The 27,174-nt window shown below is 40.2% G+C and overlaps 1 protein-coding gene across 2 annotated transcripts in view; it reads right to left on the bottom strand.

Moving 5' to 3' along the window:
• ADCY10 (adenylate cyclase 10, soluble) overlaps positions 1-27,174 on the bottom strand; it is a 101,248-nt gene that overhangs the window by 58,708 nt on the left and 15,366 nt on the right. For both annotated transcript variants that reach the window (XM_021088594.1, NM_001204392.1), the window contains 8 exons: positions 24,222-24,413; positions 21,631-21,749; positions 20,334-20,410; positions 18,358-18,547; positions 15,687-15,742; positions 8,037-8,190; positions 3,715-3,907; positions 3,097-3,183 (listed from right to left, as the gene is read on the bottom strand). In XM_021088594.1, the coding sequence (XP_020944253.1) occupies positions 3,097-3,183; positions 3,715-3,907; positions 8,037-8,190; positions 15,687-15,742; positions 18,358-18,547; positions 20,334-20,410; positions 21,631-21,749; positions 24,222-24,413 (1,068 nt within the window). The remainder of the gene's footprint in view (positions 1-3,096; positions 3,184-3,714; positions 3,908-8,036; positions 8,191-15,686; positions 15,743-18,357; positions 18,548-20,333; positions 20,411-21,630; positions 21,750-24,221; positions 24,414-27,174) is intronic.

Here is a 27,174-nt window from a genome sequence, read left to right as displayed (position 1 = left end):
GTGGTACATCATTGGCCCCAACTCCTTCACATTTAAAATGAAGAGACGGAATCGAGTCCTCTCTGATGTGAATAAAAGCCATCATGTACGCTGAATCTACTATGTTTCCAGTACTGTGTGATGCACTTTGATAAATTAACTCATTTAACCTTCATAACATTCACAGGAGGTGGTATATTGAACCTATTTACTGAGAAAATTTAGGCACAGAGAAGTTAAGTCATTTGCCCAAGGTCATAGAGAAAGTTAAATGATCTAAGGAGTTCCCTGGTGGTCTAATGGTTAGGACTCAGCACTTTCACCACTGCAGCCTGGGTTCAATTCCTGGTCTGGGAACTGAGATCCCACATCAAGCCACAGCATGCTATGGCCAATAAGTAAATAAATAAAAAATTGATAGTAAATGACCCCAAAGATTGTGGTCACAGCACTGAGTCTAAGCACAGCTTTGGTCATGGCTTCCAACTACATTGTGGATTGGAACCAACTGTGAGGTTTCAAAACAAAAACAAACAGCTAAACAGATTTCTAGGCCCTCCTTTTTTTTTCTGGCCACACCTTGCATGTGGATGTTTCCAGGTCAGGGACCAAATAAATCAGTGGATCCTTAACCTGCTGTAGCACAAGAGAACTAACTCCCTTATAAATTTGGGATAGAACTGATAAATACATACATTTTAAGAAGCTTCCTGGATACTTGCGTTGGAAATAGTTCAAAGCCTGACATTTAGAAACTGCTGATATAGCCTTGCTTATTTGCCTGCAGTAGAGAAGAGTACAATGCCACAAACTTGAATTGTTTATTATGTGCCAGACACTCTGCAGGTCAATAGTGATGCAAAAATGAGTAAGAGGCTCCCTCTCCTTAAGAAGCTCACAATCTCCTGAGGGAGAGAGACACACATATACATAACAAACTGCAATATAGTATGATAAATATAAGAAATATGCTCAAAGTGTTACAGAAGCGCAATGGAAGAGGAATTAGTCATGCATTGTGATTTTGGAGGAGCTCTCACCAAAGAGGTGACACTGAAGGATGAGCAACATTTTTCTAGGTTAAAAAAAAAAGGGAGTTCCCATCGTGGCGTAGCGGTTAACGAATCCGACTAGGAACCATGAGGTTGCAGGTTCGGTCCCTGCCCTTGCTCAGTGGGTTAACGATCCGGCGTTGCCGTGAGTTGTGGTGTAGGTTGCAGACGTGGCTCGGATCCTGAGTTGCTGTGGCTCTGGCGTAGGCTGGTGGCTATGGCTCCGAGTCAACCCCTAGCCTGGGAACCTCCATATGCCGTGGGAGCGGCCCAAGAAATAGCAAAAAAAGAAAAAAAGAAAAAAAAAGAAAAAAAAAAAAAAAGCCTTTGAGTTCTCTTGTGGCACAGTGGGTTAAGGATCCAGCATTGCTGTTGCAATGGCTTTGGTCTTTGCTGTGGTGTGGGTTTGATCCCTGGCCCAGGAACTTCCATATGCCATGGTGTGGCCAAAAAAGGCCATTTGGCTTTTATCTCATTAGCATTAATTATCTGGATAGTATAAAGCATGGCTTGGAGCAACTTTCATATATTCTGGCAGTAATGTGGACGATGAATTAGAGATGAAAGGTATGAGGCACAGAGATTAGTTGAAAAGCTATGGAAATATTCCAGTAAGGGAAAGAGCTTAAACTACAGTGGGAACAGAGGTAGACATAACAGCAGCTGAGTAAATGTAGCAGATGTGGCAATTGGTAAGGAAGGGAGCAAAGATGCATGAATGAATGATGGGTGAATGAATTTGCTATTAACTAAATCAAGGGTCAGAATGAGGAAGATAGGGCACTGGAATAGGAAAAAAAAATGAATTTAGGAGTTCCCATCGTGGCGCAGTGGTTAACGAATCCGACTAGGAACCATGAGGTTGCGGGTTCGGTCCCTGCCCTTGCTCAGTGGGTTGACGATCCGGCGTTGCCGTGAGCTGTGGTGTAGGTTGCAGACGCGGCTCGGATCCCGCGTTGCTGTGGCTCTGGCGCAGGCCGGTGGCTACAGCTCCGATTGGACCCCTAGCCTGGGAACCTCCATATGCCGCGGGAGCGGCCCAAGAAATGGCAAAAAGACAAAAAAAAAAAAAAAAAAAAAAAAAAAAATGAATTTAGATACTGAACTGAGTATGAGTCACGTATCCCAGTGGAATATACAGATGGTCCTTGGAAATATGGTTCTGGTGCTTATAAAAGAGCTGGAGAACGGAATATAAATTTGGTGATCACCAATATTTAAAAGACAGTCATGAGGTTACTCAGAGACAAAGAGCTAACATTGGTTGTTTCTGATGAAAGAGGCATTATTCTAACTTTTTTTTACACATCATCTAGTCATTTTAAACCTTAGAACCCTGGGAGTTCCTGTCATGGCACACTGGTTAACAAATCTGACTAGGAACCATGAGGTTGTGGGTTTGATCCCTGGCCTTGCTCAGTGGCTTAAGGATCTGGCGTTGCCGTGAGCTGTGGTGTGGGTCACAGATGTGGCTCGGAATCCAGCGTTGCTGTGGCTCTGGTGTAGGCCGGCGGCTACCGCTCCAAATAGACCCCTAGCCTGGGAACCTCCATATGCTGCGGGAGCAGCTCAAGAAAAAGGCAAAAAGACTAAATAAATAAATAAACAAACCTTAGAACTCTGTAAGCTAGGTTCCATTATGTCCTCATTTTATAGGATATAAAACAAAAGCTTTGGCAGGTTGAGTCACTTGATCAAGGTTACCAAGGGAGCAAGTGATAGGCCTAAGGGTTCAAACCTTGGTAGTCTGACTGCAGAGCCCACATACATAGCCAGTTTGGTAGAATGCATCTCATATAGAGGGAGAAAAAAAAGGGAATGGTTTTAAGGAGAGGGTCAACTCCTAGGAATAATGTTAAAGGACTCTTTCCAAGTACAGTTAAATTCTGGACAGACTCTTAGCTAGAGGTTTAGAAGGATGGAGGAAAATGAAACACTTTAGGTTAAAGCTTTCACATATTTTAGAACTTCTTGCCCATTGGAGTCTGAATCCTTGGGGTCATCCGCTTTGTGGAAAGATGCCCAGTTTTTCCCTCCCCATTACTTGACCCAAAGATGCTCTTACTTGCTCCAAGATCTTCATAAACAATGTTTCCAAGTGCTTTTGCTTCCTCATGGTGCTCATCTTGGAAACCTCCCGTGAAATAGGAAACTGTATAAAGAATTATGAGAATACTGAGTATTGGAAAATAACAAAGGGAACTACTAGTTGTATGACTCTGGGAAAATCACTTTCCTGTCCTGTGCCTTAAAATCCTCATGTGTTAGATAATGCATAACGTCCCTTTCAGCTCTAATACTCTGTGTCATTGAATCTATTAGATACAGGAAAGAACAGGTCACACTCTTGTCTTTGCACTGGCAGTCCCCATCGGAGTGACTCTGTGCCCTGGGCCAGCTAGTACAGTTCAGCTATGATGCGAAGGTGGGAACAAAAATGAAATCAGCAGATGGCTATTTGGGTTTTCTTGAGTATGAATTTCTGGATATCTCCAATATATCCTAGGAAAGTGGGTGCTCATTCAAGGATGACTGGGAGCCATTTCCTTACCATGCGGATGCTCCAGATGAGAAAAGCAAAAGATAATAAAGGCCCCAAAGATGCAAAGCTATAAAGCATCAGGGAGGAGTGGCCGTGCCTGACTCATCACTATTTCTTGAAAAAGTCTAATGTGCTAGTTACCTGTACATGGAAAATGTCATTAAGAAGACAATGGAACTTTTCATCCAACAGTGACTTGACTTTATTTTGAAGGTTGGTCTGTCGTTCTTTATAATGTTTGCAAGTATCCAGACCTAGTACATTAGCCATGAGTATCTGGATGGTATAAAAATTTTGATGGAAGCTGATCTTAGTCAAAGCAATAGCAATAGTCCTGTTTATAAGAAAGCCAGGAATCAGAGAGAGTTTTTAAATACATTTTTTGAAAACAGTAAAGGTTGAAGGAAAGCTCTGACTCTTCATATATTCAATTGTAATGACAGATTTCCCAAGTTATCTAGAAGCTGCTTTTTACTTGTGCTTTGGATACAGTCCCTTACCCCACTGTGTTCCTGAGTGCTGAAAATTTAACCTAGCTGTCCCCTTTTTTTCAGTCCTACCACCACTGCCTTGGTTCAGGCCCCCATGCTCTCACCTATACTACTATCACCACATACTATTACCCCTGCTCAGAGCCATGACTCTGAACACATAATTTTTACACAAGCCTGAGGTGTCCAGATAGTTGCAAATCTTCTCTTCTATTTTAACATTTTTCGGTGGTTCCCACTGCCTACAGGATTAAGTCTAGACTCCTTTATATGATATATAAGGCTTTCCAAGGCCTCATTGCCATTTCTTGCCACTCTCTGCCCAGCAATGTACCCTCTACCAACAAACCAGTGAGAGTTCCCTTCACACCCAGCTGTTTGTTCCCTCCATGCCTTTGCTTAGGTCAGCCTGGAGTGTTACCACTTCTCACAGTCCCTCCTCACTCCTTGTTTCCTGTTCATTTATAAATCTCAGCTCAGGAGTAGTCTCCTGGAAATCTTCTCTGACCTCCCCAGGTTGGGTTACATACTTCTCTTTCTCTTAGCTTTTACAATACTCTTTGGGATGCTTCTATCATTGTCCATACCACAGTCCATTTCCACTGCTCTTGCTCTCTCTCCTGTTCTTTTGTGAGAGCTCCTTAGGGCAAGGATCAGATCTTATTGTCTTCAAGACTTTGGAACTTGTTATAGATTGATTTATGCCCACCTCCTGCAAATTCACATGCTGGTCTTAGCACTCAGTACCTTATTTGGGAATAGGGTCGCTGCAGATGTAGTAGGCAAGTTAAGATGAGGTCAGGAGTTCCCGTCGTGGATGCAGTGGTTAACGAATCTGACTAGGAACCATGAGGTTGCGGGTTCGATCCCTGGCCTTGCTCAGTGGGTTAACGATCCGGCGTTGCCGTGAGCTGTGGTGTAGGTCGCAGATGCGGCTCAGATCCCGCGTTGCTGTGGCTCTGGCGTAGGCCCGCAGCTACAGCTCCAATTCGACCCCTAGCCTGGGAACCTCCATATGCTGTGGGAGCGGCCCAAGAAATGGCAAAAAGACAAAAAAAAAAAAAAAAAGATGAGGTCATACTGGAATAGGGTGGGCCCCTAATCCACTATGACTGTATCTTTATAAGGAGGAGAAATGTGGGCCCAGGCAACATACACAGAGAACATCATGTGAAGATGGAGGCAGAGATTGGGGTGATGCTTCTGCAAGCCAATGAGCACCCATGACTGCCAGCAAGCCACTAGAAGCTAGAAAAGAGGCACAGAACAGACCATCCCTCATAGCTTTCAGAAGGAACCAACTCGGCAACACTTGGATCTTGGACTTCTACCCTTTTGTAAATGGAGACAGTATACTTCTGTTGGTTAAGCCACCTAGTTTGTGCTACTTTGTTACGGTAGCTCTAGCAAACTAATACAGCACTTACTTCCTGGAACACAGCAGGTACTCAGTTAGTGACGGAACATGAAAGGAGGGATAAATTAGGAGTTTGGGATTAACACATACACACTACTATCTACATAGCAGTAAGCCAATAAGGACCTACTGTATAGCACAGGGAATGCTACTTAATATCCTCTAATAACCTGTATGGGAAAAGAATCTGAAAAAGAATGGATACATGTACATATTTATAACTAAATCACTTTGCTGTACACCTGAAACTAAATCAACACTAAATCAAGTACACTCCTATAAAACTTTTTTTATTTTGTTTCAATTTAAAAAATTATAGTTGATTTACAATGTTCTGTTAATTTCTACTGTACATCAAAGTGAGCAGTTATACATATATGTATATACATTCTTTTTCTCATATTATCTTCTATTAGGCAATAAAACTTTTAAAGTGATGAAATAAACGAATAAATGAACATCTTCTGGTTATTTTGAATTATCCCCTCAGCCACATTAAAGATAATTAAAAACTGGAATTCCTGTGGTGGCTCAGTGGTTAATGAATCCGACTAGGAACCATAAGGTTGTGGGTTCAATCCCTGGCCTTGCTCAGTGGGTTAAGGATCCAGCATTGCCATGAGCTGTGGTGTAGGTTGCAGAAGCGGCTCGGATCTGGCATTACTGTGGCTGTGGTATAGGCTGGCAGCTACAGCTCTGATTAGATCCCTAGCCTGGGAACCTCCATATGCCACGGGTATGGCCCTAGAAAAAGACAAAAAAAAAAAAAAAGACTAAATAAATAAATCAGTAAATAAAGATAATTAAAAACTAGGCTTTCTCAGCCCTGACATTAAAAAAGAGTAGAAGGAGTTCCCATCGTGGCGCAGTGGTTAACGAATCTGACTAGGAACCATGAGGTTGTGGGTTCGGTCCCTGCCCTTGCTCAGTGGGTTAACGGTCCGGCGTTGCCGTGAGCTGTGGTGTAGGTTGCAGACGCGGCTCGGATCCCGCGTTGCTGTGGCTCTGGCATAGGCCGGTGGCTACAGCTCCGATTCAACCCCTAGCCTGGGAACCTCCATATGCAGTGGGAGCAGCCCAAGAAATAGCAACAACGACAACAACAACAACAACAACAACAAAAAAAAGAGTAGAAACACAGCTAAAAAGGATATTAAATTCATAAGAAATTTCCCCTTAAAGCCTTAACGTTAGATGGTGTATGGATGTGAGACATCACTACCATTGTCTTGGTCATCATTACTGTATTGAATACTATACTGTCCACCTCCATGAGATAGGCTGTCCCAAAGACAGCCCTCATGATATTCCTTATATGAAGAGAGGTCAACAGCATAACATAAGTACACTAGTTCTGCCTTCAAAGGAAAATCTGGAGGCCTTTCATTCTCTAACCACACTGTCAGGGCTAAATGATCTGAACTAGTGATTCCCTGTTGGCAATATGGATAAACTTACATGCTCAGTCTGCAAACCCAATCTAGCCTTGTTCTCAACAACTATATTAGGTGTTCTCAAACTGTCTGTACATTAGGAAACTTTAAAATATCAATATCTAAGCCCCTCTTGGTATTAAATCAGGATCTCAAGGGGTCAGCCTAGTTCCTCATTTTCTCAGTTCAATATGTTTATCATTAATTATTTATTTAGCACAAGAGGCATAACACCTAATAATAACTGAGAGATTATGATACTACTCAGCCATAAAAAAGGAGTGAAATAATGTCATTTTCAGCAACATGGATGGAACTAGAAATCCTCATACTAAGTGAAATAATCAGAGAAAGACAGGAGTTCTCATCATGGCCCAGTGGAAATGAATCTGACTATCATCCATGAGGATGCAGATTCGATCCCTGGCCTTGCTCAGTGGGTTTAAGGATCCAGTGTCACCTTGAGCTGTGTTGTAGGCCTCAGATGTGACTCGGATCTGACTTTGCTGTGGCTATGACCTAGGCCAGAGGCTACAGCTCTGATTCTACCCCTAGCCTGGGAACCTCCATATGCCTTAGAAGCAGCCCTAAAAAGACAAAAAAAAAAAAAAAAAAGAGAGAGAGAGGGAAACATCATATCATATCACTTATATCTGGAATCTAATAAAATGTCACAAATGAACCTATCTACAGAAAAGAAACAAACTCAAGGACATGGAAAACAGAGTTGTGGTTGCCAAAAGGAAGGGGGAGGGAGTGGGATGGACTGGGAGTTTGGGGTTGGTAGATGCAAACTATTGCATTTGGAGTGGAAAAGAAATGAGGTCCTGCTGTATAGCACAGGGAACTGTATCCAATCACTTGTAATGGAACATGATGGAAGATAATGTGAGAAAAACAATGTATTTATATGATAAATGGGTTACTTTGCTGTACAGCAGATACTGACAGAACATTATAAATCAACTATAATACAATTTTTTTAAAAGAAAAGAGATTATGGATAGTTTACATAAGGCAATTTAAAAAAATGAGAGGAGCAATTAAAATAATGAAACTTTTCAGGATGTCAAGATTCTCTGGACTCACACACACAAAAAATGGTCATTGCAAGACACTCACCTGTGGTTCTCACCTTGGGCCAGGTACTCAATTTCCACAAGTATCTGGCTTTTTCCATATCCCGGTAATCCTTCATACATCAGGACTCGGCTGCAGTTAGACATCAAATATTCCTTCATAGTACACATGAAGTATTTGATCTCCTTATCACGTCCTGTTATTTTTATTTTTTAAAAAGGGAGCAAACCCAATCAACATAAAATAATCTAGAGACTTAAAAAAGCACAGAGTGATACCACTTCTAAGAATAACTTTGGCATTCCCATGGCATTGTTCATGGAGTTTCTTGAGGTCCTGTGCACTTCAAAATTTAAAAAAAAAAACCTTTCTCTACAACTTTCCAGTTAACAATGTGGTTTGACAGGTTTTTTTTTTTTAATTCCCACAAACTGTGGGGGAAAGTATTTTTATAATGCTCATTATGATGTCCATTTAATTTTACTGCACAAAACGAAGATTTGCTTAGAGTACACAACCAGGAATTAAACCAGAGCTATTTGACCCTATTGCTTGTTTTCTTTTCCTTTTTCCTTTTTTCTATGGCACACTAGAGGTAACTACAGACTATCACATTATAAAATGAATTTATTTTTATTTATTTATTATTATATACAATGATTTTTTTCCATTATAGCTGGTTTACAGTGTTCTGTCAATTTTCTACTGTACAGCATGGTGACCCAGTTACACATACATGTATAGATTCTTTTTTCTCACATTATCATGCTCCAACATAAGTGACTAGATACAACTCCCAGTGCTACACAGCAGGATCTCATTGCTTATCCACTCCAAAGGCAACAGTCTGCATCTATTAACCCCAAGTTCCCAATTCATCCTGAGGAACTTATTAAAGTTAGGGTTCCCATGCTGAACAATATGGATAAAATATTTTTATTTATGATTCTGTTAAGGACACTTGTTCTTCGTAAATGAGAAATTATACTTAACTCAGGGCTACTAGAAGCATTATCCGTGACAAGAAAATACAATTTGCTTTAAAAAAACTCATATATCAATTAATTTGATCATAAGAACCTAAATCCTTAGTAAAAAGTTTTTTTCTGATTATAAAACTAACACATGCTCACTGTAGAAAACATAGAAAACTAAAAAAGAAGAAAATAAAAGTCTTCTTGGATTACAACCCTATTCCCTTATTTTTCTAATGTGCTTTTTTAAATGTGTGTAACAGGGTGCCAGACTGAAATCTGAAACTCAGCCTATAATCTTTGAAACCTGGATGAAGAGGAAGGAAGTGGCAGAACTATAATTTCTGTGGAGAGTTGGAAACTTGGAAACCAAGTTAGGGCTGACTGTTCCTTCTTTGCTGGATAGGTCACTGTGGCGGACCTTTTTCTTTTCTTTTCTTTTTTAAATCTATTGATAGAGTAAATACATACCTAGGTGCTATCTAAAGTCTATTGAAAACCAAGACCACCACCCTAAGTTCAGATGTTTCATACAAAGAAGATAAGTGTTTACTTGGTAATGTAAATTTCTGGGTAAGATTTAGTAAGAACTACTCTCTAGACTGTTTTGCTTCTTTAGGGCAAAACATTCCCTTTCTGAGAAAATGCATTTGAATTTCAGTTTTGTGATACATGATTTTCTTCTTTGGCCTAAAGCTTAAGAGGAACTCAGAAGGTAAAGCACAGAAGGCTGCATAGCACAATCTTCTAATTTCTTGTGTTCTATTTATATAGAACACATGTAGGTAATATGGATTATCTTTTTAGCTAGATTCTAAAATGAGGTTAACTTAACTTGACTTAAAGTGCTTGTTTCTATTTAATCAGGAGTTTCCTGTGAGGCGCTGGTTAAGGATCCAGCGTTGCCAAAGTTGTGATGTAGGTCACAACTCTGATACGGGTTTGATCCCTGGCCCAGGACCTTCCCCATGCTGCAGGTGCAATAAAAAAACAAAAACAAGAACAAAAACCCCCAAAACAAGGCCCTAATATCTGAGGCTGTTGTATGTATTTTTGACCCTAAAAAAAGCACATTTTGGTCATTAAAGTTTGTTTTTATTAAATTAAAAAATTTTTTATTATTCTGGTCGATTTACAAGGCTGTCAATTTATGCTGTACAGCAAAGTGACTCTTTTTCTCATATTCTCTTCCATCATATTCTATCAAACGTGATTGGATATTGTTCCCTGAGCTATACAGCAGGACCCCATTGCTTATCCATTCTAAATGTAATAGTTTGCATCTACTAACCCCGAACTCCCTGTCCATTCCTCTCCCTCCCCTACCCAGTTGGCAACCACAAATCTGTTCTCCATGTCTGTCAGTTTGTTTCAGTTCAGTAGATAGGTTCATCTGTGCCATATTTTAGATTCCACATTTAAGTGACATCATATGGTATTTTGTCTGACTTACTTCACTTATGAAGTATGAGAATCTCTAGTTGCATCCATGTTGCTGCAAATGGCATTATTTTGTTCTTTTTTATCCACTGTGTATATGTACCACATCTTTTTAATCCATTCATCCGTCAGTGGACATTTAGGTTGTTTCCATGTCTTGGCTATTGTGAATAGTGCTGCAGTGAACAGAGGGGTGCACATATCTTTTTCAATGAAAGTTCTGTTTGGATAAATGCCCAGGAGTAGGAGCTTGCTGATAGTTCTGTATTTGGTTTTCTGAGGAACAACCATACTGTTTTCCACAGTGGTTGTACCAATTTACTTTCACATCAACAGTGTGGGAGAGTTCCCTTTTCTCCGCACCCTCTCCAGCATTTATTATTTGTAGTCTTATTAATAATAGCCATTCTGACCAGTGTGAGGTGGTACCTCATTGTAGTTTTGGTTTGCATTTGTCTAATAATTAGTGATGTTGAGCATTTTTTTCATGTGCCTGTTGGCCATCTCTATGTCTTCTTTAGAGAAATGTCTATTTAGGTCTTCTGCCAATTTTTCAATTGGGTTGTATGAGTTGTTTATATATATTGGAGATTAAGCCATTGTTGGTTGCACCATTTGCAACTATTTTCTCCCATTCTGGAGGTTGTCTTTTCACTTTTTTATGGTTTTCTTTGCTGTGCGAAAGCTTGTAAGTTTGATTAGGTCTCATTGGTTTATTTTTGTTTTTATTTCTATTGCCTTGGGAGGCTGACCAAAGAAAATATTTGTATGGTTGATGTCAGAGAATGTTTTGGCTATGTTCTCTTCTAGGGGTTATATGGTATCTTATGTTTAAGTCTTTAAGTCATTTTATTTTTGTGCAAGGTATGAGCGTGTGTTCTAGTTTCACTGATTTACATGCAGGTTGTCCATTTTTCTCAGAACCACTTGTTGAAGAGACCATCTTTTTCCCATTTTATATTCTTGCCTCCTTTGTCAAAGATTAATTGACCATAGATATCTGGGTTTATTTCTGGGCTCTCTATTCTGTCCCATTGGTCTGTATGTCTGTTTTTGTACCAATACCACACTGTCTTGATTACTGTAGCTTTGTAATATTCTCTCAAGTCTGGGAGAGTTATGCCTCCTGCTTGTTTTGTTTCTTTGTTTGTTTGTTTTTTCCCTCAGGATTGCTCTGGCAATTCTGGGTCTTTCATGGTTCCATATAAATTTTTAGATTGTTTGTTCTACTTCTGTGGAAAATGTCATGGGTAATTTGATAGGGACTGCACAAATCTATAGATTGCTTTGGGTAGTATGGTGATTTTAATGATATTAATTCTTCCAATCCAGGAGCATGGGATATCTTTCCATTTCTTTGAATCCTAATTTCCTTGATTAAGGTTTTGTAGTTCTCATCACATAAGCCTTTCACCTCCTTAGTCAGGTTTATTCCTAGGTATTTAATTTTTGGTGGTGCGATTTTAAAAGGTGTTGCTTTTTATATTCCTTTTCTATTATTTCATTATTAGTGTACAGAAATGCAACCTATTTCTGAATGTTAATCTTGAATCCTGCTACTTTGCTGAATTCATCTATCAGCTCGAATAGTTTTTGTGTGGAGTCCTTAGGGTTATCTATCTATAGTATCATGTCATCTGCATAGAGTGACAATTTTACCTCTTCTCTTCCAATTTGGATATCTTTTATTTCCTTTGTTTGTCTGATGCTGTGGCTAAGACTTCCAATATTATATTGAATAAAAGTGGTGAGAGTGGGCATCCTTATCTTGTCCCAGATTTTAGTAGGAAGGCTTTCAGCTTTTCTCCGTTGAGTAATTTTTTTTTTTTTTTTTTTTTTGGTCTTTTTAGGGCTGCACCCACAGCATATGGACATTCCCAGGCTAAGGGTCAAATCGGAGCTGTAGCCGCTGACGTAGACCACAGCCATAGCAATGCCAGATCTGAGCCATGTCTGCAATCTATACCATAGCTCACAGCAACACCAGATCCTTAACATACTGTGTGAGGCCAGGGATCAAACCTGCATCCTCATGGATGCTAGTCAGATTTGTTTCCATTGAGCTACAATGGGAACTACTCCACTGAGTATTATATTGGCTGTGGGTTTCATCTTAGCTTTGTTGTTGGTTAACAAATACAATTTCATTCACAGGAGCTCTTGTAAAAGAAGGGTATTTTCTCTTACTCCTAGCGCCTATAGTCTGGTTTTGGTTATAGCTTTAACGAAAGATATGTGGGCCTGTTAATTATCTCACATTGGTGAAATCTGAGCAAAAGGGCAACTAGACCAGATTGAGAAATATATGCATACTGTGCCAGTGTGTTCTAATATGACTGTCATTATTGAGTCCTTGATCTTGTAGAAAAGCGTTTGCTATCAATCATTATCATAAAAAAACATACCCTATGATGGAAAGTGAAGCCTCAGTGAGGTATTTCTCCTACCTTCTAGCCTTCAGGAGTTTGGGGATCTGGACTTAACAAGAAGTGAGGTGCTTACAGACTCTGAAAACTACCTGAATGAACTGAGAATGGGGCATTGTTACTGGCTCAAGTGCTCTCTGCAGTTCTAAACTGTTGCCTTCTTTTAGGCTCTGCTGACTTCAAGATTCTGTCTGATATTCCACCAAAGCATGGGACAGAGCCTCCTCTTAAGTGCTCTAATACAGTTGTGACCAGAATTTAATTTATAATGATACTTGTATGGATGTTCAGGTCTAATGGAAGGAAATTACAAGTGTTACTAGAAATGTCTGCCTTCAGAATTCCCTGGCCAATCTTTATGTGGGTCTCTTGTCTCAGAGAGTGCATTCCTGCCTTATTTTATGTCTCCTTCCCTCTCTAGTCTTGAGTTAGCTTTCTTATGTTAGGGTCCCTATCACACAGAGTCACAAAAATATCACTGCCAGGTGGATTATAGATCTAAACATAAAAGGTAAAACACAATTTCTAGAAGAGAAGCTAGAAAAATATCTTCATGATATTTGAGGGAAGGTTCCTCAAACACTATACAAAAGGAATGATTGATAAAGTTGATTTCATTAAAATAAACAATTTTGTTCATTAAATACATCACTAGTAGAGTAAAAAGGCAAGCAGAGAATGGGAAAAGTTACACAGTAAAAACAGATGACAGTGGACTAATTTTCAGATTATTAAAATAATTCCAACAGATCTATAAAGAAACATAACCCAAGAGAAAAACAGACAAAAGATTAATACATTTTATAAAGGAAGTTTCTAAGTGACCAATAAACATTTAGAAAAGACACTTAACAACATGGGGGAAATACAGATGGAAACTGCAATGAGATACCACTATAAACCCAATGGAATTATTAAAATTGTAAAGACTGATAAAACTAAGTTGTTGGAATGAAAAGCAACTGGAAGTTTCATAACACGGTTGGTTAGACTATAACCAAATACAAAATTTTGGAAAGTTATTTGGCATCATCTATATCTACAAAATTGTACCCTTTGCCCCAGTATCACTCATAGGTATATACACATTCAAACACACACACACACACACACTCAACAGCAGAAATGCATCATATGTTCATCATAAAACTTGTACAAGAACCTTCACAGTAGTATTATTCATAACAACCAAAACTGGAAACAACTCAAATGTGGTATGAAGGCAGAATGAATGCACTGTTATATCTTTCTAAAATGGAATATAACCACCCCAGTATTCACAGGGGATAGGTTCCAGGAGCCCTGGGGAATACCAAAATCTGCAGATGATCAAGTCCCTCAGGTAACATGGTTCAGTATTTGCATATAACCTATACATAACCTCCTGTATACTTTAAATAATCTCAAAATTAATTATGATAGGAAATATAATAAAATAGTTGCCAGTGTGCAGCAAATTCAAGTTTTGCTTTTGGGAATTTTCTGAAATTTAAAAAAAAATATTTTTTGATTTGTGGTTGTTTGAATCCATGGTTGCAGATCCCACAGATACAGAAGGCCGACTGTACTATATAGCATTGAAAATGAATGAATTAAGAAGTTACATGCACCTTTATGCTCACTGCAGCACTATTCACAATAGCCAATACATGGAAACAACCTAAATGTCCATCAACAGATGAATGCATTAAGAAGATGTGGTACATGTACACAATGGAATACTACTCAACCATAAAAAGGAACAAAATAATGCCATTTGTGGCAACATGGATGCAACTAGAGATTCTCATACTAAGTGAGGTCAGAAAGAGGAAGATAAATACCATATGATATGACTTATATCTGGAATCTAATATATGGCACAAATGAACCTGTCTACAGAAAAGAAACAAACTCATGGACATGGAGAATAGACTTGTGGTTGCCAAGGGGGTGGCAGAGGGAGTCGGATGGACTGGAGTTTGGGGTTAGTAGATGCAAATTATTGCATTTGGAGTGGATAAGCAATGAGGTCCTGCTGTATAAGGCAGGGACCTAAATCCAATCAGTTGTGATGGAACATGATGAAAGACAATATGAGAAAAAGAATGTATATATATATATATATATATATATATATATATATATATATACACACACACACACATATCTGGGCCACTTTGATGTATAGCAGAAATTGACAAAACATCATAAATCAACTATAATAAAATAAAGAAAATGGGAGTTCCCGTCGTGGCGCAGTGGTTAACGGGTCCGACTAGGAACCATGAGGTTGCGGGTTCGGTCCCTGCCCTTGCTCAGTGGGTTAACGATCCGGCGTTGCCGTGAGCTGTGGTGTAGGTTGCAGACGCGGCTCGGATCCCGCGTTGCTGTGGCTCTGGCGTAGGCCGGTGGCTACAGCTCCGATTGGACCCCTAGCCTGGGAACCTCCATATGCCGCGGGAGCGGCCCAAGAAATAGCAACAACAGCAACAACAACAAAAACAGACAAAAAGACAAAAAAAAAAAAAGAAAAGAAAATGAATGAATTATAGCTACATCCAACAACATGGATGAATTCTACAACATAATGTTGATTAAAAGAAGGCTTATGTAATTACACAGTATATGATTTCATCCACATAAATTTTTAAAACTGGCCAAGGTAACTGAGGGTGTTAGAAATCTTTGGGGAAAGGGAAAGGGATAAAGCAGGTAAGTGTTGCCAGAGTACTTCTATTTTTCTATTTCTTGGCCTGGATGATGATTATACATTCATTTTGTGATAACTCATTAAGCTGAAGATTTATTGGTGTACTTTTCTGTATGTTTTGTTCAATAAAGAGGTTTAAAAATCAAGGCCCACTACCTACCCAGCAAAGGGTAACCCTCATTTCTGTTGCAGATGAGGTATGCCATCCCAAACATGCTGAAGAGAAGAAAAGAAAAGAGGTTAGAGTCTAAACAGGGAAATACTGAGGGTCTGACGGACTAGTTCTTAATTCCCAGAAAGCCTCTTTTCAATTTCTAAGAAAAGTCTATCCTCCAACTCAAGGGGTACAGATGCCAAGAGGAAGGGAAAGGAGAAGTTCTTACCTGGTAACAGAGTCTCCAAATAACTTATATAGCTGCCTTTACCATAGTGCCTGGTACCTTGTTCAGAAAATACTTGTTGAGTCTGCCTTGGTAGAACTGACCCCTTTCTAGGGAAATCAGACACTCATTGTGGGACCCAGTAAAGTTTGATGTGCTATACTCTTTTACATCCTGGAAAGATTTCACTAATTCCTCAAACAATAATAGCTCACCTTCGTGGAGAACATGCTATGTGCCGGGCACAGTTTCAAGTGCTTTATTATGTATTATTTCCTTTACTCCTGATAAAAAACCTTATTAAGAAGGTATTATTATTATTGTGTCCATTTTACAAATAAAAAAACCCTGAGGTACAGAGAGTTGAACTTGTACAAGATCCCATGGCTAGTGGCTAGGCCAGAGGCGTATGCTTGCCCACTGCATATCATCATCTCCCGCAGGGGCCCTTTCAGACTAATGGCTCATTCTCTTCACTACACCATCATACTACTTTGTTATGCCTCTGTTACAGCGCATACCAAAGTCTCCCATGTAATTATATACAGCCAATTTTGTGTATGTTGGTCTTTCCTATTAGATTTCAGGATAGGAACCAGGCTCTCTCTGTTCATATTTTATGTGTATTTCTACAGCCTCTTATTTACAGAGATGGGACAGAGAACCCATAAAGAGGGCAGGGTTGGGATCAGACAGTCCTGGTAGTTTCAGAAAGTGTAGATAGTTTTTGTGGTATAGTGACTGCATTAAGTGCCTCACTGCTTTACCCCTACTTGTATCTATGCTCTTTGCTATGTGCTTTTGCAGTGCCCACCCACTCTGGGCTCAGCATTGTGAGTGTTTTGGCCAGTGGGTTGTTAGCAAACACAACACAGATGCTTGAAAAATGCTTGTGCATTGGGCTCGCTCTTTCTTGGTCTTCTGACATTGCCATGACAACATGCCTGGGCTAGCCTAATATGAGACTCGTAGAGCCAAATTGTCCCAGTTATGTCAGCCAAAATTCCCAGTTATCTCATGGGGCAGTCATCCTGTATCAGCCAACAACTTACTGAACCCCAGGCATGTGAACAAGCCTAGGCAAGATCAGTCAAATCCAGCTAAGATCAATTGAATCCCGCATATTCTTGAGATAAGTAAACATTTAGTGTTGTATACCACTGAGGTTTTGTGGGTAACTACTTTGCAGCATTATTGTGGCAGTTTGAAACTTGGCTCCATTGCTTACTAGATTTATGACCAGGGACAAGTCATTTAACATCTCTGAGTCTCAGGATTTAAATTTTTAAAATGGGATTAATGATAGTTTCTACATTATATAGTTGATATTGAAGTAAAGTACCTAATATTTAATAAGGGCTCACAAAAAATTATTCTTCATTAATTTATTTGAACAGCATTTTATTGATGATCTACACATGCCAAGAACAGTGCTGAGCCCTGGGAATACAAAGGTGAACCAATTACAGCCCTGATTCTCTTATCTGACCCTTTAAGACCTAGATTCTAACTTGCTAATGTAAAGAATAATGTCCTTTCACTTTCCGTCTACAAAGCACTACTATGCAGTGCTTTCTATGCTGTTCATTCATGTATTCATCATTACCGATGCCTACTGGGGATATAAGAATGAACAAGAAGTAATCACTATCCTCAAAAAGCTCTCAGTGTAGTAAGTGAAAGCACTCAAGTCAGTGGTTGTGAGGAGAGTAGTGAGTGTTCTAGTGTGCTACAGAGTTGCACAGAGCAGGAAAGAGCTAAACTGTCTCAGCTGGGAATGGGTAGCCTCCAGAGGCAGCTTCTGAGGGGAACAGATCCTTGAGCTGGACTTCAGAAATTGATGTGATTTTCCCTGTAGACTGGGGATGGAATGAGTAAAAGAGAGGATGATCCCCTTAGACTCCCCAGAGGAAGAGGCACAGAAGGAGAGGAGGTTGGAAAAGCAGGTGATTACCTTGCATGTCCTTGCAAGGAATTTGAACATTATCATGAAAATGGTTGGAAGATACTGAGAGATTTTAAGCCCCAAAGTGAGACAGAGTTGGGATTTGGGGGAATGTCTTTCACTAAACCCCTAGGGGAGGAGTAATATCTTCTATTCTTTTAGCCTTATCAATGCCTGAGCATGCAATTGACATGATCAACAGTTAACAGTCCATCTGGGTCCAAATAGGTGAGCAAATGAGGGGGTTTTCTATTCCCTCTGTACAACCTTTGAAGAATTATCCTCATAGTCTCAGAACTGAAGGTAGAATAGGATCTTCCACCATGCTATACCATCAGCAGGATGGAGGAGTTGAAGGAATTTTAAATATGGGCCTTGATCAGGAGAAGGAACAGATTTCAATTCCATGAACTGGCTTTGAATCTGAAATGGTGATGTATTGTTTTGCTGTATAATTCTCCACTTCTTTACTAAAAAATACTGCAAGATCAGTACCCCACACTCACACTTTCTCATTAAGGCCCAAACACTGATATACTGGTCCAGAATCTGCAACACCTTTCATAACTTTCTTTGGAAGTTCTTTAAAAAAGTAGGCTGGTAGGTTGCTGCTATTGTAGGTGACGGAGTCACAAGTCACGATTCCTGGGTAGTACATCATCATCCTGGCAGCTATGTTGACTTTCTGACCAATGACTATAATAGAAAGGAGAGAGAAGGACAAGGAGCAGGGAGAAAACAGCCATTGAACTGGGTGTAACCTCAGGCATACTGTCCCCAAATGGCATTTTTACCCTTTATGCTGTTTGTCTCTCATGGATGACACAGCAATCTCAACTTCAAGTACCCAGATTCAGCCAAGGGCTATTATAGAATATACAGGGAGTTACCTCAATTGGCCATCTAGGGGGCTAAGGGGACGATCTGCTCAGGGATAGAAGGGCTTTGAATAAAGAGAGGATTCTGCAAGTGAGATAATGGACACGGCCTGAGGGCCCTCAGATTAAGTATAGTTGGTCTTCTGCTATAAGATGATAAGCACAAGCTTGGGCGTGGCACACTGACTTTCAAATGAGGCACAAAATTGGGTCTGTATGTTCCTGTGCATGATGAACCTTCATTTAGTTATTTTTTTTTAAGAGTGGGTAAATGGGGCTGGAAGGGGTGAAGGGGTGTATCTGTATAGGATTGGTTCAGGGGGTGTTTTAAGAGATGTAGTACAGATGTAGCTTCGGTAGTGTACAGAAGCTGAAACCAGGCTGTGCAGGTTTGGACCTCAGCTCTACTTCTAGCTACTATGTGCAAATTACTTGGACAAAATAGTTGAACTCTTCCATGCCTCACTTTTCTAATCTATAAAATGAGGTTGACATAATTTATGAAGATGAATGAGTTAATACACATAAAGGACTCTGAACAGTGCTGGGCTGCTAGTAATCCCTCAGTTAATACTACTACTAATTAGGTATTAATAAATGCTGTACTTTAAGATAAACTTGAATATTCCTGATTAAGATATTCCTTTAAAAAGAAACAGTATACTGTAGGGGAAATATGACCATATAATAAAGCATGGTATCACGAATCTCTACATACCCATCACTCAAGTCACAAAGCCATTAACCCATGGCCAGTCCTGCCTCATCCTCACTCCCATCCACTCTTCCCTCTGTATTATTTTTTTCCATTTTTAAAAAATTAAACTATGGCTGATTTTCAATGTTGTGCCACTTCCTGCTATATAGCACACACTCCCTTTCTATACACACACTCCCTTTCTATATTATCTTCCATCATGGTCTATCCAAAGAGACTGGATATAGTTCCCTGTGCTATACAGTAGGATCTCACTGTTTATCCATTCTAAATGTAATAGTTTGCATCTACCAATCCCAATCCCAAACTCCCAGTCTCTCCTACTCTCTCCCCCATATTATTTTGAAGATCTGACATTGTATCATTTGAGACACAACTATTTCAGAATTTTAGGTACATTCAGTATTTTCGATGTATTATTTCTGAACATTTAGAATCCTAATAGGATTGAAAAGGAAAGTAAGAGTAGTAAAACCTTGAGATAACACCTACTTACTATTTCCTTTTAAGATTAATACTATATAGCAGTAGCGGCAATAGACATAATTTTTAAGAAGCAGTCCTAACCTAATCCCAGGAATTAAGAGGAGTAGCTGTTTAATGTTAACTGGAAATTAACAATGGGCTCATTGTTCCATAAGCTTATGGTCTCCCACTGCTCCCCTCTAATGACTGTATGTTTCTTACAATCAACTATAGTCCCAGAAATGTATACTTTGCAATCACTGAACTGTCAAGGGGCAAGGCTCCATGTGGCTTGGCTCCATCTGGAAGATTATAAATTTTACGAGGGCAGGGCCCACCTCTCACTGTCTTTGTCTTTCCTCCCACAAAGCCTACTGGCGAGGCACAGTGTTTGCTGAGAGGAAGATGGAGAAGAGCACACCTGTGTACTCATGCCTCACAGAGTGTCCAACGATTCCACAGAAGACAATCCCGCTGGCCACGCCGATGGAAACGGTGCTGGCTCCGGGGAGAAAGAGTTGTAGGGAAAGAGATAAAGACAATGAGCACAGGGAAGGCAGGGAGGGTAGGGACAGGGTGATGCATGGGGTGGGGAGCGGTGAGAAAGGATTTTTAAGAAATAACTCTCTTCCCTTTGTAGCTAGTTTAGGGCAACTGTACATGGCCTGAGACCTAGAACTAAGTTCTTAAAAGTGATAACTCAGTTCACTTTTCTGCTATTTTTGATATTTATCTTTGCTATTTTTCTGGACAATAACCTGGTCACCCTGAATGGACTTTCAGTGTAGAGTGACTGTGGTTGTAAACAAGTTAACTATATTTTGTGATTGCTAGGAAGAACAAAGTCATTAATTTGAAAGGAAGCAGCTCAGATATAATGTGTGCCATCAAAAGCTAACTTTGCTAATACACAGGATGGCTGCATATAGAGATGATTAAAGGCTGAGAATATGGAATATTTAGGGCACGGAGTGTTATCTATTAGAGGAGACCAGAGTAGGCTGCAAGTCAGGGTCATCTGGGTGCTTAAGCTAGGGATGCCCATGCAGGGGGTGCCTGAGAGCACTAGGCTCCTGGACAGCTGGGATTGAGGATGGGTAAACCTCATCTTTAAAAAAAATTTTTTTATTATAGTTGATTTACAATATTTTGTCAATTTCTGCTGTATAGCAAAATGATCCATATATATATATACACACACACACACATATTCTTTTTCTCACATTATCCTCCATCATGTTCCATCACAAGTGACTAGATATAGTTCCCTGTGCTATACAATAGGTGGGTAAACCTTATCTTAACAGTTTTACTCACTGGATCTTCTTGAGGCCAGATCAATATATAAATTTCCAACCAAAAGACTCATTTTATCTCCCAGCTATTAAAAATCAAGTCCAGATTCCAACATGGTATTGGGAGTGCGACCTCTAATAGGAAGTAAGCCAGAAGAATAGAGAGACAACCCAGTACAAACCTGATGCATTTTGACTTTTTAGGAGTGTCCTTTTTCCATCTGGCCTTGACCATCCCCCATCTTACTGTGTCAGGTCTAGGTTGGCTCTCTCTGCCTGTACATTAAGTGAATGACGAATGCAGACAGAAGGGCACCCAGTCAAGGACAGCCTTCTCCTGCCTTCTTATTCCCTGACTCTTGTCCTGTGTCCCCCTACCTACAACAGGGTTAGGGACCAGATGGAATCAGGGTCAATACTCACTGGATTTTGTGAACCTGAGAGCAGAAGTCAAATATATCCACAGCACTTTCCAAGGCATGAGTGACCTCATCAGGTGCCTTTTCCCCAGGGAAACCAAAGACACAGAGAAAGGAGCAGCCCTATGGGGGAGAGAATAAACACAGCTGGTGGACAGTTAGCTTTAAACTGGAACATCTAGAAGGCCCAGTGGGGGGTAGGCAGCAATTTTCACTCTCTGAAACAAATTTCATCACGACTTCTCTCATATGTTATTTTCTTTTTAGTAAACTTCGTATAACCCCTAGAGCATCATCAGCAGTAGAGCTGGAGCCTGAGAGGGGCTTGCTTTTGCTCCAGGGATAGTGGGTTATACAGAGCTACCTGTGTGCACCCTCCTATCTACTCTCTCTTGTGGCCAAGGTCTTGGGCTGCAAAGTACTAAGTTTAAGTCCAAGAAACAGCACAGAGCAGTGGAAGAGGTAGCAGCTCTGGAATCAGGAAATCTGTGTTCTCAGGCCACACCCCAAGTGTAGAAACATGGACAAGCCAATTACATTCCATGAACTTCAGTTTATCAATCTGAGGATGGATATAACCTAGACTTGCTGAGGTTGGTTTGACTGCTGAGAGAATTAATGTGTTATATATACATCCACACACATATATACACATATACTTTATAAACTCTGAAGTTCTTTTCAGATATTGTTATTCATTTTTCTTAAGGATAAAGGCTTATGCTGGGAGTGGTTTTTCTTGGCATAAAATTAACTCTTTCCAGCACAGATTAAACTCTAAAGCTTGGCATTGTTACCATCAGTCACTTAATAAATGACCTCAGTTAGAAGCTGCTTTCTGTAAGAAAAGGGCATAAGAGGAGTTCCCATCATGGCTCAGGAGAAATGAATCCGGCTAGTATCCATGAGAATGCATGTTCCATCCCTGGCCTCACTCAGGGGGTTGGGGATCCGGTGTTTCTGTGAGCTGTGGTGTAGGTCGCAGATGCAGCTCAGATGCCGTGTTGCTGTGGCTGTGGTGTAGGCCAGCACAGGTAGCTCTGATTAGACCCCTACCTTGGGAACCTCCGTATGCTGCGGGTGTGGCCCTAAAAAGAAAGGGAAAAAAAAAGAAAAGGGCATAATGAATAAAGACCAATGGGTTAAAAACTTGAGTCTATATATGTTATATCCTGATGAAATGCAAAAGAAAGTAAAATGCTTCAATTTCTTCAACCCTCTTGAAAAAGAATCTGACCAAGTATTAGATGCTAACTGGCACTGGGCTCTGCTATAACGAGAGAGGGGAGCCCTCCCTGATTCCAGATCTAAGAGACTAGAAAGCAGCCCCTTTGGGGGAACCAGTGGGTCTGCTTTGCCTAGAAATTGTGCCCTGTGGTTTGGCAAGGTCGTGTGCTGGTGGTGAGACTAGTAGTTCTCTGCTGAGCGCTGACTGTGACCTGGCATCCCAACAAGCACTTCACAAACATATCTTTTAAAATTTCCAGCAATCATCTGAGGCAACTATTATCCCCACTTAAATAATTTCCCTATTTTCATTTAAGAACAAACCAGTCTCAGAGAAGTGCAATGACTTGCTAAGCTCACATTGTTGGAATCAGGAATTGTCTCTCTAGGATTTGTCTGAAGTGTCTGCAAGACACTAAAGACTATTCTCAGCTTCTAATCTCTTTTCTGATAATACCAATGAATGAATATGGAAGAAAGTACCAGAGCATGCTGTGCTGGACAGCGCCACTCCATCAGTAGCACAGAGTTTATTTTTCGTACAAAAAAATTAGTTCTTTCCATCTGGCTGAGTAACAACATGTGTAAGTTACTCATCTTTACAGCCCAGCCCTAGCTTTCAGTCACTAGAAAATGCTCAATAAATGCTTATTGAATTAGTAAATGAATGAGTGTGGGGCAGTAATTAATTGCTCTGAGATGAGGGCTCAATTCTCACTAGCACTTCTGTGATTAGTTATCACATCATTTTTCTCCGAGTTGCTTAAGAGCAGATTGAAGACACCAAATGCTAGAGGTGATCCCACCCCACTCCCACCTCAAGTCCCATGAAACTGAAAGGGAACTGGAAGTAAAGTTATGGCAGGTGGTGATTATAGGAAATTATAGCTTCTGGGTTATGATAGTTACTAGAAACCTGACCTAAAACCCCTGAGGGATACATTATAGCCTGGATTGGAGATATATGTATAGTGAAAGCTAGTCAAGCATAGCGGTTAAGAGCACACACCAAGAAGGCAGACTACTTGAGTTTGAAACCCAGTCCACCACTTACTGAGCAAAATTTAGTCTTAGCACCTTCATCTCTACCTCAACATCCTCATCTGTAAAATGGGGGCAATAACAACAGTACTTACCTCTTAGAGAAGTCATGAAGAGAAATGAGTAATATTGTATGTGAGGTGTGGAAAACAATGCCTGGCACATAGTCAGTGCCATACCCACCATGTGAGCTGTTGTTATAACTATAAATAAAGACTGATAGTTCTAGGTTAAAGGTGTCTCTTCCCTCCCTCTTCCACATGTCCGTGGACATGAATGCTAAGCTTAAATTATTGGTAGGTTCCCACACCTCTAGTTCATATTTACCTTGTCAAACATGAAGACTTTGTTGATTTGGCCTCGGAAGACCCTCAGGACAGAATTGATGTGCACGCAGGCATCCTGAATGGCTGAACCTATGACTTCTGCTTTGTCTTGGTCCTTAAACATCAGGTTCACAAACATGATTGTCACTGGGCGAAGCTCAGACAAATAACCCCGAAGCTGTTTGTCATCAATCTGCAAAGTAGAAGGAAGTTCTCCTTTTACATGTGTCCTTGGCAGTGGATATTTCCTCCCGACATCACTGCACACCCTAAATTATCACTGGGAGGGAACTAACCTTTTGAGATTCTCTAGGGAAGCTGAAGTTGGGAGGTACAATACCACAGAGCCAGCCCAAAGTCAAAAGGTGGAAATGGAATGCACTATCAAATCTCTGCCACTAGAAACTTACACACCTGCTAATTTTTGGTGGCAACCACCACTCCCTTGCCCAACTGCTAGCTCCCTTATGCCAATATCACAATAAAAGAAAAGACTACTGTTCCTTCTGGTTCTCTTGCAATTTAAGAATAACAATAGCATGTCATGTAATTCAACCTTATATTTTCTTTCTTTCTTTCTTTCCTTCCTTCTGGCTACACCTGTGGCAAGCAAAAGTTCCTGGGCCAGAGATTGAACCTGCGCCACAGCAGTGACCTGAGCCACTGTAGTGACAATGCTGGCTCCTTAACCACTGGAGTCACAAGGGAACTCCATAACCTTATATTTTCATATTCTATCCTACTTTATCCTCAAACAAAATAAAATCAGTGTCATTATCTCCATCTTACTAATTAGATAACTGAGAGATGATGAAACAAAACAATTTTCTCAAGGCACATGGAGAAACAGTAGCAAACAAGCATGCAATCTATGGACTTCTAGTCCAACATTCAATACTCCCCTGCCTCTCTAGGGTAGTATATTTCATTCAGCATTCATCTATCTCTAAGTCTTTCTATAACAGGCACAGGGAAAGGGAGAATGTTCCCAAGCTATCCCTGTCTTTTATCATCAGCTCTAAATTTTGTTAAACTAAATGACAATAGGGGAAAAATGTGTTTTTTTCTCACCCCGATAGCAACAAAAGTGTCACATTCTCCATTAACAATATGAAACACATTTTCTGGATGAAAGAGTAAATTCTGTATAGGAAATCTTGCAGCCATTCTTCCTAACTGGCTGAGATAGTCCTAGTTTCATACAATTTTAGTCCTTTCATAAAAGGTGGTTTAATCATTTCTAACTAACCAATGTGATAATTTAGATTTTTCAAATGAATTTCTTAAATGTTATTAAATATATGATTTAAGTACACATAATAATTTAAATATTAAATACATAAAATTAACTATTAAATGTTAAATAAATTAATTAAATATTAAAAAGTTATTCTATCAGGCCATGTAACATTTGGTTTGGAAAATGCAACCATATTACCATATTATCTCTAAGGATCTCTGTTCTTTTTTTTTTTTTGGCTGCACCTGTGGCATGTGGAAATTCCTGGGCCATAGCAGCAACCTGGGCCACTACAATGACAATGTTGGATCCTTAACCTGCTGCTCCACAAGGGAACTCCATCATCTCTGTTCTTTAAGTGCAGGGACAGGCCTTGATAAAGCTGTAAAGCATTGTCTTTTGCCTCCTTTTAGCCCCCTTAGTTGTTTCTCTTTACCTCTTGTGCATCTTTCCTACCCACAAGTTTCACAATGACTCATGGAGACTCTCTCATATCCGATTCCTGTAGACCTTGCTCTCAGCTGGTTGCAGCTGAAGAAGCCTAAGTTGTTATATCTCAAAGGGAGGGAGGGGAAGACGGGGTGGCTCTCTGGAACTTAAAAAATCTTAAAAGAGTCAAACAATTTCAGGCACTAGAGGCGGTGTTTCTAAATTGGGCTGAAGGTGGAACAGTGTTTCTTTTTTTTTCTTTTTAGGGTGGATGCCATGGCATATGGAAGTTCCCAGGCTAGAGGTCTAATTGGAGCTGTAGCCCCCAGCCTATGGCATAGCCACAGCAATGCCAGATCCAATCTGCGTCTGTGAAATTCACCACAGCTCACGGCAACACCGGATCCTTAACCCCATGAGCAAGAGCAGGGATCAAACCTGTATCCTCATGGATGCTAGTCAGATTCACTTCCATTGAGCCACGACGGGAACTCTGGAGCAGAGCATTCTGATAGCTATTCAACCCACCCTGTGAAGTAAGCTGCCCACTGATCGGGCTTGTCCTAAAAAGATTTTCTCCTAGATACAGTTGTGTTTTGTTGGGATTAAGTATTGAAAGAGGCACACATTATGGGGAGCATAGCCTATACAAAAACTGTAGGATTCTGGAGTTCCCTGGTGGCCTAGCAGTTAAGGATCCAGTGTTGTCACTGCTGTGGTACAAGTTTGATCCCCTGCCCGGGAACTTCTGCATACCTTGGTGTGGCCAAAAAAATGTAGGGTTCAGAGAGAAGAGGGTTCAAATCCTAGCTACATTTCTTACTTGACAACCTCAGGAAAGTTCCTGATATCCTTCTGGGTCTCCAGTTTTCTCATATAGATGGACTAGAGATATCTACCTAGGATTGTGAAGAATAAATGCATGAAAGAGTAGTGTCTGGTGTACAGTGAATTTTGAGAAATACATTAAGAGAGCCCAGATATAAGTGATTAAAAAAGAAAGTGGTTGGGGGCTAGAGGTGGTTCTGAGAGTTCTAATTATCTGTATTAACTTTCAAAGCTTAAGATCTAAGTCAATGACTTAAGAGAAACCGTATCTTTCACTTGACATCTTTCTGTTGTGTGGCATGGAGAAAGGGTAACCCCTTTGGTCTGGTATGCTTGGGCGGTTCTGGTCTGACCAGTTGGTATAACACGACACAGTCCTACTTCATGCCTGTTGCCACAGTGTAATTATGATTAATGCCCCCTTTAACTCTTAAAACTATCCTGATTTGAACAACTG

This window comes from Sus scrofa, chromosome 4 (assembly GCF_000003025.6).
Source record: "Sus scrofa isolate TJ Tabasco breed Duroc chromosome 4, Sscrofa11.1, whole genome shotgun sequence".
Lineage (NCBI taxonomy): Eukaryota > Metazoa > Chordata > Mammalia > Artiodactyla > Suidae > Sus > Sus scrofa.
Note: the sequence above shows the minus strand (reverse complement) of the source record. Positions and strands in the feature narration are given on the sequence as shown.